The sequence below is a fragment of the Xylocopa sonorina genome, chromosome 6 (assembly GCF_050948175.1).
Source record: "Xylocopa sonorina isolate GNS202 chromosome 6, iyXylSono1_principal, whole genome shotgun sequence".
NCBI classification, from domain to species: domain Eukaryota; kingdom Metazoa; phylum Arthropoda; class Insecta; order Hymenoptera; family Apidae; genus Xylocopa; species Xylocopa sonorina.
The window spans coordinates 9693710-9708631 of record NC_135198.1 but is presented as its reverse complement, the minus strand read 5'-3'; the positions used below and the strand labels follow the sequence as shown (position 1 = coordinate 9708631).

Sequence of the window (14922 nt, the reverse complement as noted above, 5' to 3'; positions counted from 1 at the left end):
TTGTTTATTTCTAAGAAGCTATCTATATCTTTTTGTTAAAAGCAAACCTCATATTTTTGCATAAAATTTATTAAATACTGAAGTACTTATACATATGAATACAAATTATGCTTTTGCTTTATTGTTTTATTGAACAGATACTTTATTTATTCGACCAATGAGAAATGGTGGCAGTAGATAAAACTATTTTTATTCGGAGGACAGTCCAAAACAGTTTTATATTGTGTTTACATTGGTACAGCGAGTATGTCTACGTACATAGAAACAAAAATCATTATTTACTGAGTATAAAATTATAGTTCTCGTATTTACTATGACTGGTTTGAAATTTAAGAAAACTATGTATATAAATACTAATTTCTTTGATAAATAATTATAAAATAACGATTACATATAACGTACCAATTATACAATCAGTAAGTCAGATTTGTCTGCGTAGTTAATTTATACTTACTGTTATATAAACTGTGTTTTACTTAAATTAAAAGAGTAATAAATTCAAATTAATCATTAGAAATCGTGAACGAATCAAATTATAATATAATTATTAACACAGAAATATTCAAATAATTATATTGTGATAGATATTGTAGAAAAACAATAAATATTGACTTAAGGTTAGAACTGAAGGGGAAACCCCTGGCTAACATCATGAAAACAGATAATGAATATCTCTCTTTGTGTGAGGAATTCCTATTTGTTGTTCAACATCATCTGGATCAAAGTACGTTAAACAGTCTTAAGGAGTATTATGCACCATGTATAAATTCAAATCGTAAATTGAGTCAAATTAAGGACATAAGAGCATTGTTAAAAGTACTGGAAAAACGTGATGCCCTTAGCTATGATAATATAGAACCACTTTTGTATATTTCAAATAATTTTTTAAATCATTGTGAAATACAAAGCAAATTAAACGACTATCTGAATTATCTCAAGAACATACAATATCCTACATCTTATAATATGTATCGAGAACGAAACAGTAAGTATATTTCAATATAAATTATTCATATTTATTCTATTATATAAAGTGCAGTACTTATTCTTTCCATTTTCATATTTTTCATAATTTAATTTTCATACAATGTACATATTTTTAATTGTATTCTATACATTTTTTGGAACTTTTGTATAATATTTTTTTTAATAACAGCAAACAAACATAAGAAATCCAAAACATTGAATATAACAGAAAGTACTACACAAACAAATAAATGTAACGATGAACACGAAACTGCATTACAACAAATGTGTAAGCATAAGTTTATTCTCTTATCTATTTGTCTTCTTTTAATATATATGTAACTACTTTCACATTACATTAATATTAAAAAATGTTATTGTTTAAGTATTATCATGTATAAGTGAAAGAATCGGTCGTGCCTGGAGAGATACTGTAAGATATTTAGATGTACCAGAGTACCAAATTGATGCAATTCAAATTAAATATCCTTTGGATTTAAAAGAACAAAGTTACGAAGTAAGATATAGTTAATGCAGATTTATTTCACATGAAAATTCTTTACATTAAAATAACATAGATAATTCTTTCAGGCTCTAAAGTTATTTATGTACCAATACAGTAACGTTGATTGGAAAATAAAATTAATACATGCTTTAGAGAAAGCAAGACGTAGAGATCTCAAGGAACTTGTTGAGAGATTAATATTAGAATCAAATAAATAATAATAAATTGAAGGGAAAAACTGAAAAAAAGTAACATGCACAAAGAGTAATTTATGTTATCAATATATTTTATAAGAAAAAACTTAAACATAATTGTTTTTAAAACAATTATGGGAATATCATTAAATATTATTATGCTACCTTAACATGAAATAGGTTGCTGTATTTTATTATCAATTTACTACATAAAACTGGCAACCTAGTTTAATAGTTGTTCCAATAAACATATTACAGCAGTCTTTATTGTTCATTCGAGTAACGCTGAAAAAGGACATATAGAGAAAACTTGCTTAAAACAGATAGATTTTTTTTTTTAAATACAGCAGCCTGTGCGTATTTTCATCTAGTGTAATTTATATTTAAATTACATGGTACATTAATATAAATTGTTATATATCAGTGATATACATCTGTTCGAGCACATATTTATCATTTATTGCTTAGTGATTTTTCTAAGAAAATATTCAGTTGTGATAAAAATGTAATTTTTTAAATTTTTCATTGAAGTTTCATTTGTTCTTTGATTAGTAATCTGAATTTTACATAATATTCACATATTGATATATGTGTAATGTTGTTTGATAAGATGTTTGTGAATAATGATAATAACATAATACCAATAGTACTTAAACAACATAAGCATTCTTTGTTTGACTGCCTACTTTGACCATAACATCTTTATGTATTTGATAGCCTATTGTAAGTTTTGATGCAATTTTTAATCTTTCTCTCAATTTTCGCCTGCAAAGAACATAAGGAAATAATAAGTTTACATAGATAAGTTTTGCATACAAACATGTATATACTATTTACCCAATTTCCATAACACTATCTTCGCTATTGGCATTTGCAGTCCATACACCAATTTTATCTCCTTTTGGTCTTATATTTACAACAGCCCCGCAAATATCATCTGAATATCCATTAAATGCTTCGCCGATCATACATAACAGAGTTTCTAACCAAAAATGATCCAAATCTGTGTTTCTCTGTTTTTTCTCCAAGTTTATAAGCCACCTTCCACCACATTTATTAGCATCATCTTCCCACATAGGTCTGATCCCTTGCTTGAACATACTATAATCACAACCTTGTCTTAATTCTGATGCTGCCTTTATGTGGTTGTACAAGCTGTTATGTATAAGAGAAAAAACAATTTTATTAGTAAAAAATTACAAATAAATAACATATACGTGATACACTGTAGAAATTCTAAAAAGGGACATTAAATTTACCTCCAGAAATCTTCAGCTGTGTCAAAACTTGTAATTTTCCTTTGGCTTTCTTCCCATGTCTTATTTCTATCCGGTTCATAATACCAAAGAGTCCACGTATGCTGAAGTGGATGTTTAATTAGAACTTCAGGTGGAAATTCATTGAAATTTACTACTTCTTGTTCCTTCCTCTCGACATCCTATAATTAATTATATCCATAATTTTAGATTTAACTAGTTTCTCGGTCCATCATTCATTAACAACCTATCAAAATGTTACTTTCTAACGTTTTTCATCATTTTAATATATACATGTGTATACATATACACACATGTACATATACATGTGTATATCACACATGTATCGTTTTATACATATAAAATAATGAATTAATTTCGTACAAGACACGAAATATATTTACAAGATTACGTATATAAAATCACATTATTGCTAGCAATATAATATATCTTTTTTAAGCTCGTTAGAGAGACAGTTTTCACCATGCTTGGAAACAGTTGGGAGGGGTAAAAAGTATTGAAGTGACCACGCTGCCTTAAAAAAAAAGAGCTACAATTTTTTTCATTAGATCCGCAAATATACTAATTGTATTATGTTACTTTTACAATATTTATGGTATTGCAAAAAAATGTTAGGAAAAAGTACCTCAATTTCCTCTGTATTACTCGTAGCCATGTCACCGAAACTACACGGACAATATGTTCGCTGTGTGAACTAACAGTAAGGGCATCTGACGGCAAAATTTTTACACGAAATTTCCTTTCCCTAAGATAGAAATGTGAATATGCGTCGGCGCACCGAGAAACTATCGCGATAAAATTTAAGCCAGGTAATTAATGTAGAATAGGACACTCGTTATTACTGTCAAATTATAATACTACATAAAAAGACAATCAGTAAATAATTTTATGTTTAAAAATCTCAGTTTTTTTACTCCTTTCTCTTGTTGATGTGCAATCAATATTCCTTTGTATTGCGAAAATTTTTTAATATAATGTATCATTTTGTCCGGTATAATAACATAATTTGCTTTTGTTTTATTTCCTTTTTTCTATATATTTATGAGATTGTTTTTCATTAATATAGATTTTCTTCTGTTAACGCGGATAATTAAATATAAGATAGGTAGAGCATAAATGTATTTTAACTTTTATTTTAATATTTCGTTTCATATTTCTTTGTATAACTTTGTGCATAATAAAAGAAAATGTATATATATATATATATATATATCAGATGTATATGTATGTAAGTCATTTATAAAATGATATTTTTATCGTTATCTCTTTATAAATATAATATTCGATATAAATTGGTGTTATTAATATAATCTAAAAGAAATAGAAATTAAATTACTGTGGCGGATGATGATGAGAGCTTTTCTATTTACTAAGTTAGTGTAACAGATTTAAAATAAGTGTTGGTAACCCTGTACTGTTCAGCAACAACCAGTGGCTTGACACTGATCACTCTCGTTGTATTGTAAGATGTATTTACATTGTAGTGTAAGGAATGTAATTTTTCGATAAAGATTAATGGTATTTAAAAAGGAGGTTAGTTTAATAGCAGTTGCATAAAATATCTTTTGTATTTAATAGACCGGTTTGATTTTCCATTATTCATTGTATCGAATTAGTACTATCGAATTATACATTTTTTAATACAATGAAACTGTTATATACATAGTTTTTAAATCATAATTTTTTACTTTCTAGATAATGCAAAGATTTTCTGGCGAAAATAGGGACACAAAACGTTCTTTTGTTAAGCAAGATTGTGTCAATTTTGGATACGAAACATCTTATCCTACTTATACATCATCCTCGACTTCTCCTTCAACTGTCACACAACCCTTACCGGGTCAACCACCGTTACCTCCTATGCCACCTTCCTCCAGTGGTGTTCCACCGCCTCCACACATGTTTGGACCAGTGCCTTCTCAAGTTACATCTATACAAGCATGGACACATCCTCCTGCACCATGGCAGTGGATAACACCTCAAACAACTCCATTACCACCTCCGCCTCCGTGTGAAATGACAACAAGTTCTTTTCAAAGAGAAATGCCTCTGAGAGGTAACTACATGAGACGAGAAAGGTTTACACATGGTAAAAATAATATATATGTTCAAAGAAATAACTTTCATCGTAAAAATAGAAGACATGCAAGGTTTGGACATGCTCAGGATCAATTTGAGCAAGCAGCATATTTCAATGCAACATTGAGTAATAACCTTGGCTTGGAATGGCAAAGAAATAGTTATGCTGCATCTGCAGGTGATGCAATAATAAATCACATGCCTGTTCCTCTTCCTAACCATCCTCTACCTCCTATACCTCCAGGAATTTTGACAAATAGGCATGGAGAGGAAAGTTCAGATCAGAAAGTTAAAAATGTTATGGTAAATTATTAAAGAAAGATAAAGTAATAATAAATTAAAGTGCTGTATTTATTTGTTCAATAAGAATTATTGTTTGTTTTAGGAGGAAGTTGTAGTTAAGAAGAATAAGCAAAGAAAACCTATGTCCTTAAGCTATCCTAGTCGGCCATGGAATAGAGAAGATGCGGAAAGAGCTTTGAAAATTGAAAATGAGTACAACAAAACAGTTAAAGCCCAAAGCTTAATAATCAAGTTTCCAGATCCTGACCTAAACAAGGATATTGTTAGGGAATTTCATCCTGGTATAGAAAATATTCATTTTCAAAGTCCTAGCGGTCCTAGATATTGCTTTATACAAATGGCACAAAATGTTAATATCGATGAAGCCATAAAAGAGTTGGAGAAAATTCCCTTTGGGGTAGGTCATTTAAAAGTTGAAAGAAAATCTTTAAGGGATGAAGATAATCCGATGCCAGAGGAAATAGATCCTTATACATTATACATAGGAAATTTACCAGAGTCTGTTAATGTTAATGAAGTAAAAAGTAAGTTTCCAACAGCTGCTCGTGTAGATGTGGGATATGCGCAAAAAATGAGAAATACTCGGTGAGTTACCTTTTTATTATGAAATTTGTATAAAGTATTAGTATCATACATATTTCTATAATGTGTAGTTTTTGTCTTACAGATATGCTTTCATGAGGTATAATAGTGTAGATGAATCTATATCCGCCTATAAACAAGCACATAATCTAATGTGGGGTACCAGAAGTATTATAGTGAGGTTTAGACGACAGCGAGGAAATACTTGTCTCCCAGGAGAAGCTAAACCTAATGTCAAAAAGATTCAAGAAGAACTGAATAGTAATCCACAAGCAGAGAAGGAACGGAAAGGAATTAATCATATGGACAAAAATGTTACAAAACTGGAGACTGACGTAGAAAATAGGTTACATGATAATTCTAGTAAAATGCAAAATAAAATAACATCTCAGACTCAAGAGCAAAATGCAAATTTACAATCTTCTTCCTCTACGCCGACTTCAATAGCATCAGCTAAATCAGTAAAACAACAACAGCAACAACCATGGGTAGAGATATACAGTAAAGGAATATTTTGAACGAAAAAAGAATGGAGTTAAAGATTATTTTAATTCTTTTATAGACTGGTCAATCGCCTCAGATACCTTCAGCATCTGAAGCTCCTCCACCTTGTTCAACTGGAAGAGAATCGGTTACAGAAACAATAATGCTTACGGAGATTAAGGAAGAACCAGAAGATTATGAAGAAATGGATATATCCTTTAGTATTCGATCTGATGATGATGACGATGACGACGATGATGATGACGATGAAGAAGAAGAAGAGGAAGAAGAAGAAGAAGAAGAAGAGGAAAAAGAAGATAATTCAGATGATAATGAAGAAGATAACGACAATGATTACGATGAAGATGACGAGGAAGATGCAGACCAAAATGGTAGTATATCACTGAATGACAAACAAGAAGAAATTACAAAGGATAACGAGCCATCCGATGTAAGAAATAAAAAATATATATATGTAATAATTACCTTAGTTTTGCCATTGGAGTACTGAAAATAATATTACATTATAAATATTATATTCAGAATAAATTACTGAATATAATTAATTTGAGATAATTTTTGTTTCAGCATCTCGATCAGATGTTCAATAAGTTGGAGAATATGGCTTGTGATATCGGTTTTTAATACGATTAAGAAATTTAAATCTATGCACTGGTTAATATTTAATTAAAAAAAAAAAAAAAGAATTCCATATCGTACGCAATTAAATACGCTCACAAGATTCTTTGTGTAAATAATTGTGTATGTCATTAAAGTTGCTTTTGGTACTTTTTTTAGTTCAAATTTTTGTTCAAAAGTGTTTTCTGACTCAAAAGTGTATTAATATTGCTATAATAATAGTGTTAATCCTCATTCTTCATACTTTACAACACATATTTATACATTAAAATTTTTATATATCTTACAATACATATAATATATAAGGAAAGTGTTTTTTTTTAATGTAAAATAAACAAATTGCAATTTATATTCTAGTAAAACTCTAAAAATGTTTTACTAAATTTGAGCTTAAGAGAAATCGTTATATGTAAGTATATTTTGTATGTATATTCCGGTTACTGAAAACTATCTAAAATTCAAAAGGTAAGAATTTACTTCCGGTGCCCACAACTGCCATCTACATCCTAGTTGTTCGACGTTAAGAAAGCGCGGGTATCGTTACCAGTGTAATAATTGTTTTAAGTGCTTCTAATTGTTGCACTTATCAGTTTGTGTGGAGATTAAGTGTGAAGAAAATTAAGCTAGAAAAATGTTCGAGGCACGTTTAGTACAAAGTGCGATTCTGAAGAAGGTGCTAGACGCAATAAAAGATCTTTTAACCGAAGCCACCTTCGAATGTACCGATTCCGGTATCCAAGTCCAAGCTATGGACAATGCCCACGTCTCTTTGGTTTCTCTTAATCTCAGAAGCGACGGTTTTGACAAATATAGATGCGACAGAAATTTATCGATGGGTATGAGTATCGCATGGTAAGACGACAATTTCAATGACGACATTTGTCGAGGTTAAATGAAGATGAAAAACTTTATGTTTGCATGTACAAAAGAACTGAATTTGAATTTAAAAAATACCAATAATAAGATAAAGTTACAACAAATTTAAGTAGTAAATAAAGACTAATTAAATTTTAGCATGTCCAAAATTCTGCGATGTGCTGGTTCAGAAGATACGGTAACATTACGAGCCCTGGACAATCCAGAAAATATTTCATTCATATTTGAGTCACCGAATAAAGAAAAGCTTGCAGAATATGAAATGAAACTGATAAATATGGATCAGGAACATCTTGGTATTCCTGTAAGATTCTATATACATTTTTATACATAGTTGGTTCCTTTAAATAACTTATAACCATAAAAGAAATTGATGTTTATTCCAGGACACCTCATATTCATGTATTGTAAAAATGCCTTCTCAAGAATTTTCACGTATTTGTAGAGATTTAAGTCAATTTGGAGAGTCAATAACATTTGCATGTTCCAAGGAGGGCATAAAGTTCAGTTCTTCTGGAGATTATGGTCAAGGTATGAAAATTTTCTTTACTTAATAAAATAAAATGACAAAACCATTAATATTCTTATTTTAATGTATTAAAATAATATATATGTACTTACATTATTTGTGTAATATTTGTTGTACCTCTTTATCATCTTGTAGTTAACACTGTTCAAGCACAAAAGTTACACAGTAACTGCTTGAAATTGAGAAATGTCCTAGAAAGTATTTACTTGGTTGACCTTCACCGTTACATACAAGTCATATACATGTTTGTGTATATGTCTGTTTACATTTTCATATTTCAAAGAAACGTTCTTTTCAGCAATTAAATTAATTTAAATTCATTGAAACAACTCAATTGTAAAGTGTGCATATTGCAAAATGTAAAAGTATATCTATACAATGAAAGTTTACTCGTATTATAAATTATAGTTGTACTTATGTAAATTATTTTCCTTTTTCAGCCAATGTTAAATTAGCACAAATGGCTGATGATAATGAAGAAACAGCAGTAATAGTTGATATGCAAGAACCAGTAAAGTTAACATTTTCATGTCGCTACCTTAATTGTTTTATAAAGGCTGGACCTCTTTGTGCACAAGTACAATTATCAATGTCTAATGATGTCCCATTAGTATGCGAATACAAAATCGGTGATATCGGGCATATTAGATATTACCTAGCGCCGAAAATTGAAGACGATGAGGAAAACTAAGGTTTATAAAAGTTTTTTCTCCACTTCACTAATAGAATGTATCATAACATCGTTCTAATTTCATAGATATATCATCTATTTATCGCGTTTGCTCGAGTTTAAGTATTTTGAAGATTTTACTGAAAACAAAATAATGGTATTGCTGTTGAATAAAAAAAGTATATTTTCTGATATTCATTATATTGAGGAATTCGATTAAGGATAGTTAAAAATACTTTGAAGGTAATATATTTAAATTTTACATTTAAAAGTCATTTGGCTCGTCACAGTGTTAGCGCAACGTAGAATTGACACTAAGATTCATAGGTAGAGTGACACGATCATGATTAACATGTTAATGCGCGGTGTCATTCTTATAAGATTTATAATATATTGTTACCGTTTCATAAACTGTGACAATATTTTGATAATATTGCATCTTTTTATATGTAAGAAGAACTCAATATATTTCCAAAAGGTTTGATAAATTTTGAATTATGTTATTTCTTACGTCCTAGCCTAATCGAAGTTCAAATTGTTTTCATTTAATCTTAGTTTATCTTACTTCTTACACCTTTTGCGTATAAGCTAGTTTAATATAAAAATACATAATTAGTTTACGAGCTGAGGGAATGAGAGGGCTACCGTGGATGGAATAGCCTAGAAGTATACAGTTAAATTTTACATAATTTGGATCTCGTATAGTTACTAAATAATTATATATTAATTAATAGATGTTGATTTATATACTATGAATTATTTTACACGCGCACGTACGGCGAAGACCTGTATATCGTTAAATTCTTATTCTTACATGTTTAAATGAAATTCTTAATCAAAATAAATATTTTTCCATATTCTTGTTCTATGTTTAAAAAACGAATTCAAGTAGCAACGAAACAAGACACTTTGGCAATAGTAATCAGCCTCTTTGGTTTTAAAGCCCTGATATTGCTTTTGTGTTTTTGTTTTTAACAAAATAGTTTCGCATTTTTGAAACCAAAACAACTATTCTTACACAATAAAATGATGAATACATATTTATATTAATGTATACAGTTATCGAGTTTAATGCAAGAGAAGAATACTGATATTATCCATTTAAAATTTAGTAAAACTTATCAAATTGTTAATATCCGTTTATTTTCAAAGAAAATGTTACGCGCATCAATGACATTTAATTGTTTGAACCGGTTTGACGTTTCTTTGCAGGATTATTAGTGAATATATTTCTGTTTTTTTAGTCTATGAACATAATTTTAAAAAGTGTAAAAGATATGTCGCGTAGCATTTACCTTGTAAATAAAATACCAACAAGAAAAAGAGAACGTATACAATTGAAAAATTATGTAAAGAGGCTTAAGCATTCGTATTACCGTTACTTCCATATAAGCTAGGATGTACATATTTGTCATGCAATGTCCTTAAATGCCTTAGCAAATTACTTTTTACGTTAAAGCCTTTTTGACAATAGGAACAAAGAAAAGGCCTCTCCCCTGTATGTGTTCTTTGATGAATTACCATTGATGCGTGGCTTGGAAATTCTTTCTGACAAATGTTGCACAATTTTTGGTGACTATGTACCCTTTTCGGCTTGGGTGGTGCTGAATTGTTCATTAAAGCTAATTGCTCTTCTGTATGTTCCGTCTGTATATGACGCACCCATTCTTGAGGTGTTGAATACATGTTACCGCAGAGATCACATTTTAAAGGTGGAAAATCTTTACTGTCATCATCAACGTCGCCCTGAAGCAAAACCGTACAGGATCACAATTATAGTGCTCTTATTAATGGCCATAATTAATGATATCTCCGTTTACTCACCTTCCTCTTTTTTCTTCGATTCTCGGTCATATCAGCATGTGTAAATTCAATGTGTCTTACCCAGTCCGATGGCCGATTAAACGTTTGACTGCACATGTCGCAAGTTAATGGGCTGTATTCCTCCTCTTCATCCGCGCTATGTACGATTTCCTAAGAAGAAGAATAATGCATAGAAAATTATGTGTATATATATGTATGTATTCTGTTTACTGAACAGAATATTTTTGATGTATTACACATACCGGTTTTATATCAATTTCATGGTCTATCGTCAACGACTCCGATGGATCGATAGTTTCCTCCCAGATTGGTTCGTCTTTTACTAAAAGCTCCAGATTTAACTCAGTCTGTAACACATGACAAAATGCAAATATTTCGCTCTGCTTGATAGAAGAGTAAATTCTATTTAAACAAAATGCCCTTACGTTTTCGCCATCCTCGCTTTTCGATTTATTAGACTCTACATCGCTGTTGGTAGTTTTCCTTTTTTTCCCATTACTCTCTACGTTCTCCTTATTTTTATTCTGCTCATTATTCTTATTTTCCTCTAATACTTTTTTAGTTTCCGGTTCGTTGATTTTCTCCTCAATCTTCTCGATACTTTTTCTTTCTGAGGTAGGTTTCTGAGGTTGAGCGTTGTTTTGAGTTGGCGTGGTCTGTTGTGCATTTTCGACGGTCTTCTCCGTGTTCGGCTGCACCAATTTGATCTTTTGAATTTGTCCGGTCAGTGGTGGCTGCTCTCGTTTATCCCTATCCACTTTCTGATTGTTCGACTGTATATTCTCCTTTTTGCTTCCATTATTAGATCTCCACAAACCGCGTACACGCAGTATATCGCCTGCTTTTAGTACACCCTCTAGCTGATCATTCGTCACCGTGGCTTCGCCGCTGTACATGTATTGGATTAAAATTTTTAACGTGCGATAGCCGATTTCTGTTGGCAATACCTGTAATGTGATGTTACGATATTTTTTCCTCTGTAGGTATAATTTCCTAATTAACAGAAATAGAGAAGATGTACTACAAACCACAATTATCGGAGCATTTGTGTTCGCACCGAAATGGCATGTTTGAAAAATATGACTAAGATACGACGAACAAGCAGCAAGGACAAATCGATGAGCGGCCACGTGCCGGCCGCAGGACGTTGCTAACAAGACATCTGCGAAGGATTCTGAATGGAGTAACGTCGCGACAGAACTGTGCAGATGCGCGCCATAACTATGCCACTTAAGTTGATAATTCTCCGAAGCGGCAATGGCCATCTTTTCTATATTGTTGACAAACAGAAAAAAGCGTCTTATTATAATCCTTGTTAAAGAACGATATTTATATATCAATATATATGTACACATATATTTCTCTTTGACGTATTTGTTAAGCCTGTTGCGTCCACCACGTCTCGTTTACGTTTACACAATACTTGCACTGCGTAACAAACCAAAGGATTTTATGAAATAATATATAATAAAAAATAAATACCGAAAGTGATACCGAAATTCAACAACTTTAGCAGTTGCAAAAGATTGTAATAGGTATAAATTTGTACAAATACATAATCGTAATTCCAATGTAAACAACAATAGACAAACAATATGATCGTTTCACCATGATCACCCACGGCCACCTGATAAATGATATTTTTATGTCGGAGCGGTGTGACAATCATCGCTGATGACACTTTACGTGCGAATCTCTGTTAATCGAACTTGATTCGTGGCGTCACACATTTTCTAACATATTTGCTTATATCTCGAAATCATAATGAAAAGAAAAGGAAAACAAAAAGAAGCAAGCTGAATAATCTTTTCGATTTGTTACAGTGCAGTCCGGTTCGATCTCGATGCAATACTAACAACTTTGAGCGGAATGCAGAACATAATGAAGTAATTACGCACTCTCTTCGCCACCCTGCATTCACACCCTCATCCGAATCCCCGTTAACGTTCGTCCGGCGATCGTGCACGTTGTACACAACCTTCTTTGGAATAATAAAGAATCTCGGTACGCGGGACGAAACGTCGTTGACGCACACCAAAAGCAACGATTTTAGATCATTCTCGTGGACGAGGATCGTTGATTGTTCGACGTCTAAATGTATTGCCGTTTGTTGCACGAACGTCAAACTAGAATAGAACGAGAGAATCACGGGCTGCGAAGCGGTTTACACACCGCGTCGTTACGCTGTCAACGTGGTTACCTGACGACATCGGCGAAGAACTTCGTTACGCGTCACTCGATTTCACCTCTATCTCTCTCTCTTTCTCTCTCTCTTGCTCTCTCTCTTTCTCTCCCCTATCTCTTGCGGTTTTTTATTTTAATTGCACACGAGAAGATCCACGAGAAGATCTGCGGCACCACACAGTGTCTCGCACGCGTCGTTGGTGTTTTGAAAGGCGCTTCGCGCGGATACGGGACACGGGGCAGATATGAGCATCGAACCGCCGCGTAGGGGCCTAAAAATCGATATTTCGGTCTTTGCTCCATCCTCTCCGGCGGTGCAGCCGTGCTCGCTTTCGCGGCTAGGTAGGGTGCCCCCCTGTTCATCATCGATTTTCCCGGCTACCAATCGCACGCATCCATTTATCGCATCGATCGCCCGAGCTGATTTCAGCGTTTGCGTCCGTCCGTCCATCCGCCCGCTCTACGATTCATACCCGTGCACCCCGCCGCACCCGACCCCTTTCCCCGGACCCTCCACCTTATTCCTATCCTCTGTTCAACCTCCCACCCTGAAACTACCTCGCTAGCTATTACCTTAAGCTGTACAGACGCGACTAAACGCGACCCTTCACGATCCTTTTTCCCAGCGACGCCGGACACTACGATGTCCCTTGGCTTCCAGCTTCATCCACGACACTCCGACGTCGACACCATTGCCTGTTGATATCCTTCCTATCCTTCGCGTCGCTCTTCGGCCCACCTCTCTATTTTGATGGAATGTATAGTGATGATTTGTTGCAAATTAGGTATATTGATCATTAAACGTAAAAGTAAAAAAAGAAGGTTTCCAGCGTACAGAACGCTCTGTATGTTGATTGTATAAAATTTGTCAAACAACTTTACGTCGCTCCGACGAGAGGTTTCAACCGGGTGCAATGTAACACGGGTATGTTCTACAAGTGTAGCTTTTGTTATAGCCGGATTCGGTTAAACGCAAAGGTATACCACCAATCGTAGAGTCTACTTTGTTTTCTACGAAAAAAGAAATTAATATTCGAATACGTAATCCTTCCTAAAAAATGATATCTTTTTTGAAAACGAAGGGAAACTGTTATAAATGTATTTTAAAACGGGACACGCTTACCTATTTGTACTTTAAGTTGTGATATTGTTTAACGAACGATCCTCTTTTCATAAATCATAAGATTTCATTCCATATTATTATAACGATGTAAATATCATTGAGTGAAATATTTCAATACTGATCCAACTCTTGTAAATAGTTCATTAACCTGGTATGCTTGATCTATAGATCTATGAGGGAATATTACAGGGTTAGCTTGTTATGTGCAGTAAAATTTTAGGATCGCCGCTCCTCTGTTCGCAGATATTCCCGAAGATGGCGTTCACAGTGGGATTCTTCGATTTTCAAGATTTTGTTCGAATGTGTGTGCATATATGTGTGACGATGTACTGCATTGCGTCGACGACCCATTTTGCAATAGGAGTGATAAGTTGTACACCCTCCCTCCGTTAAATAATCAATCCCATGCCTCAATGTAAGCGCCCCATATGCACGATCGACAATACGTGCGGTCGCTGCCGTTTTTGCAATCCGCCTAAATATCATCTATCTTGGAAGATTTTTGTAAATAATTAATGATTTCTTCTCTATTATATTATAAGTATTTCCGTGCCACTGTTTCTAGTAATGTGTAGATTATTCGAAGATAGGACGCAATTATCATGTATTCTCACGTACATTTAAAATCACGATTTCCTTTCATTATCGATTTTTCGATAAAAGCGTTTGCACTTGAAATCGAAATTGT

General features: G+C 32.7%; 5 protein-coding genes across 8 annotated transcripts; 3 read left to right on the top strand and 2 right to left on the bottom strand.

Annotated features, from left to right (window-relative positions):
- The first annotated feature begins 135 nt into the window (after window positions 1–135).
- Fadd (fas-associated death domain protein) lies at window positions 136–3735 on the top strand. Its single transcript, XM_076897391.1, has 7 exons — window positions 136–244; window positions 618–985; window positions 1157–1255; window positions 1353–1483; window positions 1558–1735; window positions 3382–3494; window positions 3594–3735. The coding sequence occupies exons 1-5, from the start codon at window positions 165–167 to the stop codon at window positions 1687–1689; spliced, it is 810 nt and encodes a 269-aa protein (XP_076753506.1). The 5' UTR covers window positions 136–164; the 3' UTR covers window positions 1690–1735; window positions 3382–3494; window positions 3594–3735.
- Eif4e4 (eukaryotic translation initiation factor 4E4) lies at window positions 1991–3699 on the bottom strand. The gene is made up of 4 exons (XM_076897390.1): window positions 3568–3699; window positions 2925–3103; window positions 2503–2820; window positions 1991–2430 (listed from the first exon to the last, which is right to left on the bottom strand). Exons 1-4 carry the CDS (start codon window positions 3595–3597, stop codon window positions 2316–2318), a joined length of 642 nt encoding a protein of 213 aa, XP_076753505.1. The 5' UTR covers window positions 3598–3699; the 3' UTR covers window positions 1991–2315.
- On the top strand, window positions 3611–7379 carry Pof (RNA binding domain-containing protein painting of fourth). 2 transcript variants are annotated; one of them, XM_076897389.1, is made up of 6 exons: window positions 3611–3751; window positions 4638–5324; window positions 5407–5909; window positions 5992–6394; window positions 6469–6840; window positions 6978–7379. In XM_076897389.1, the coding sequence occupies exons 2-6, from the start codon at window positions 4641–4643 to the stop codon at window positions 7032–7034; spliced, it is 2019 nt and encodes a 672-aa protein (XP_076753504.1). In that variant the 5' UTR covers window positions 3611–3751; window positions 4638–4640; the 3' UTR covers window positions 7035–7379. The 2 variants fall into 2 exon arrangements, with proteins under 2 accessions (XP_076753504.1, XP_076753503.1); XM_076897388.1 differs by lacking the exon at window positions 3611–3751 and adding an exon at window positions 4250–4475 and having other exon boundaries at window positions 6978–7378.
- A 124-nt stretch (window positions 7380–7503) lies between these two features.
- Pcna (Proliferating cell nuclear antigen) lies at window positions 7504–9591 on the top strand. Its single transcript, XM_076896345.1, has 4 exons — window positions 7504–7880; window positions 8043–8208; window positions 8291–8435; window positions 8874–9591. Exons 1-4 carry the CDS (start codon window positions 7660–7662, stop codon window positions 9122–9124), a joined length of 783 nt encoding a protein of 260 aa, XP_076752460.1. The 5' UTR covers window positions 7504–7659; the 3' UTR covers window positions 9125–9591.
- A 56-nt stretch (window positions 9592–9647) lies between these two features.
- LOC143424340 (uncharacterized) lies at window positions 9648–14035 on the bottom strand. Of its 3 annotated transcripts, none has more exons than XM_076896344.1 (7): window positions 13952–14035; window positions 13685–13854; window positions 11956–12197; window positions 11353–11874; window positions 11170–11274; window positions 10928–11077; window positions 9648–10849 (listed from the first exon to the last, which is right to left on the bottom strand). In XM_076896344.1, the coding sequence occupies exons 3-7, from the start codon at window positions 12190–12192 to the stop codon at window positions 10463–10465; spliced, it is 1401 nt and encodes a 466-aa protein (XP_076752459.1). In that variant the 5' UTR covers window positions 12193–12197; window positions 13685–13854; window positions 13952–14035; the 3' UTR covers window positions 9648–10462. The 3 variants fall into 3 exon arrangements, with proteins under 3 accessions (XP_076752459.1, XP_076752457.1, XP_076752458.1); XM_076896342.1 differs by lacking the exons at window positions 13685–13854; window positions 13952–14035 and adding exons at window positions 12826–13053; window positions 13128–13462; XM_076896343.1 differs by lacking the exons at window positions 13685–13854; window positions 13952–14035 and adding an exon at window positions 13128–13463.
- Window positions 14036–14922: the final 887 nt, after the last annotated feature.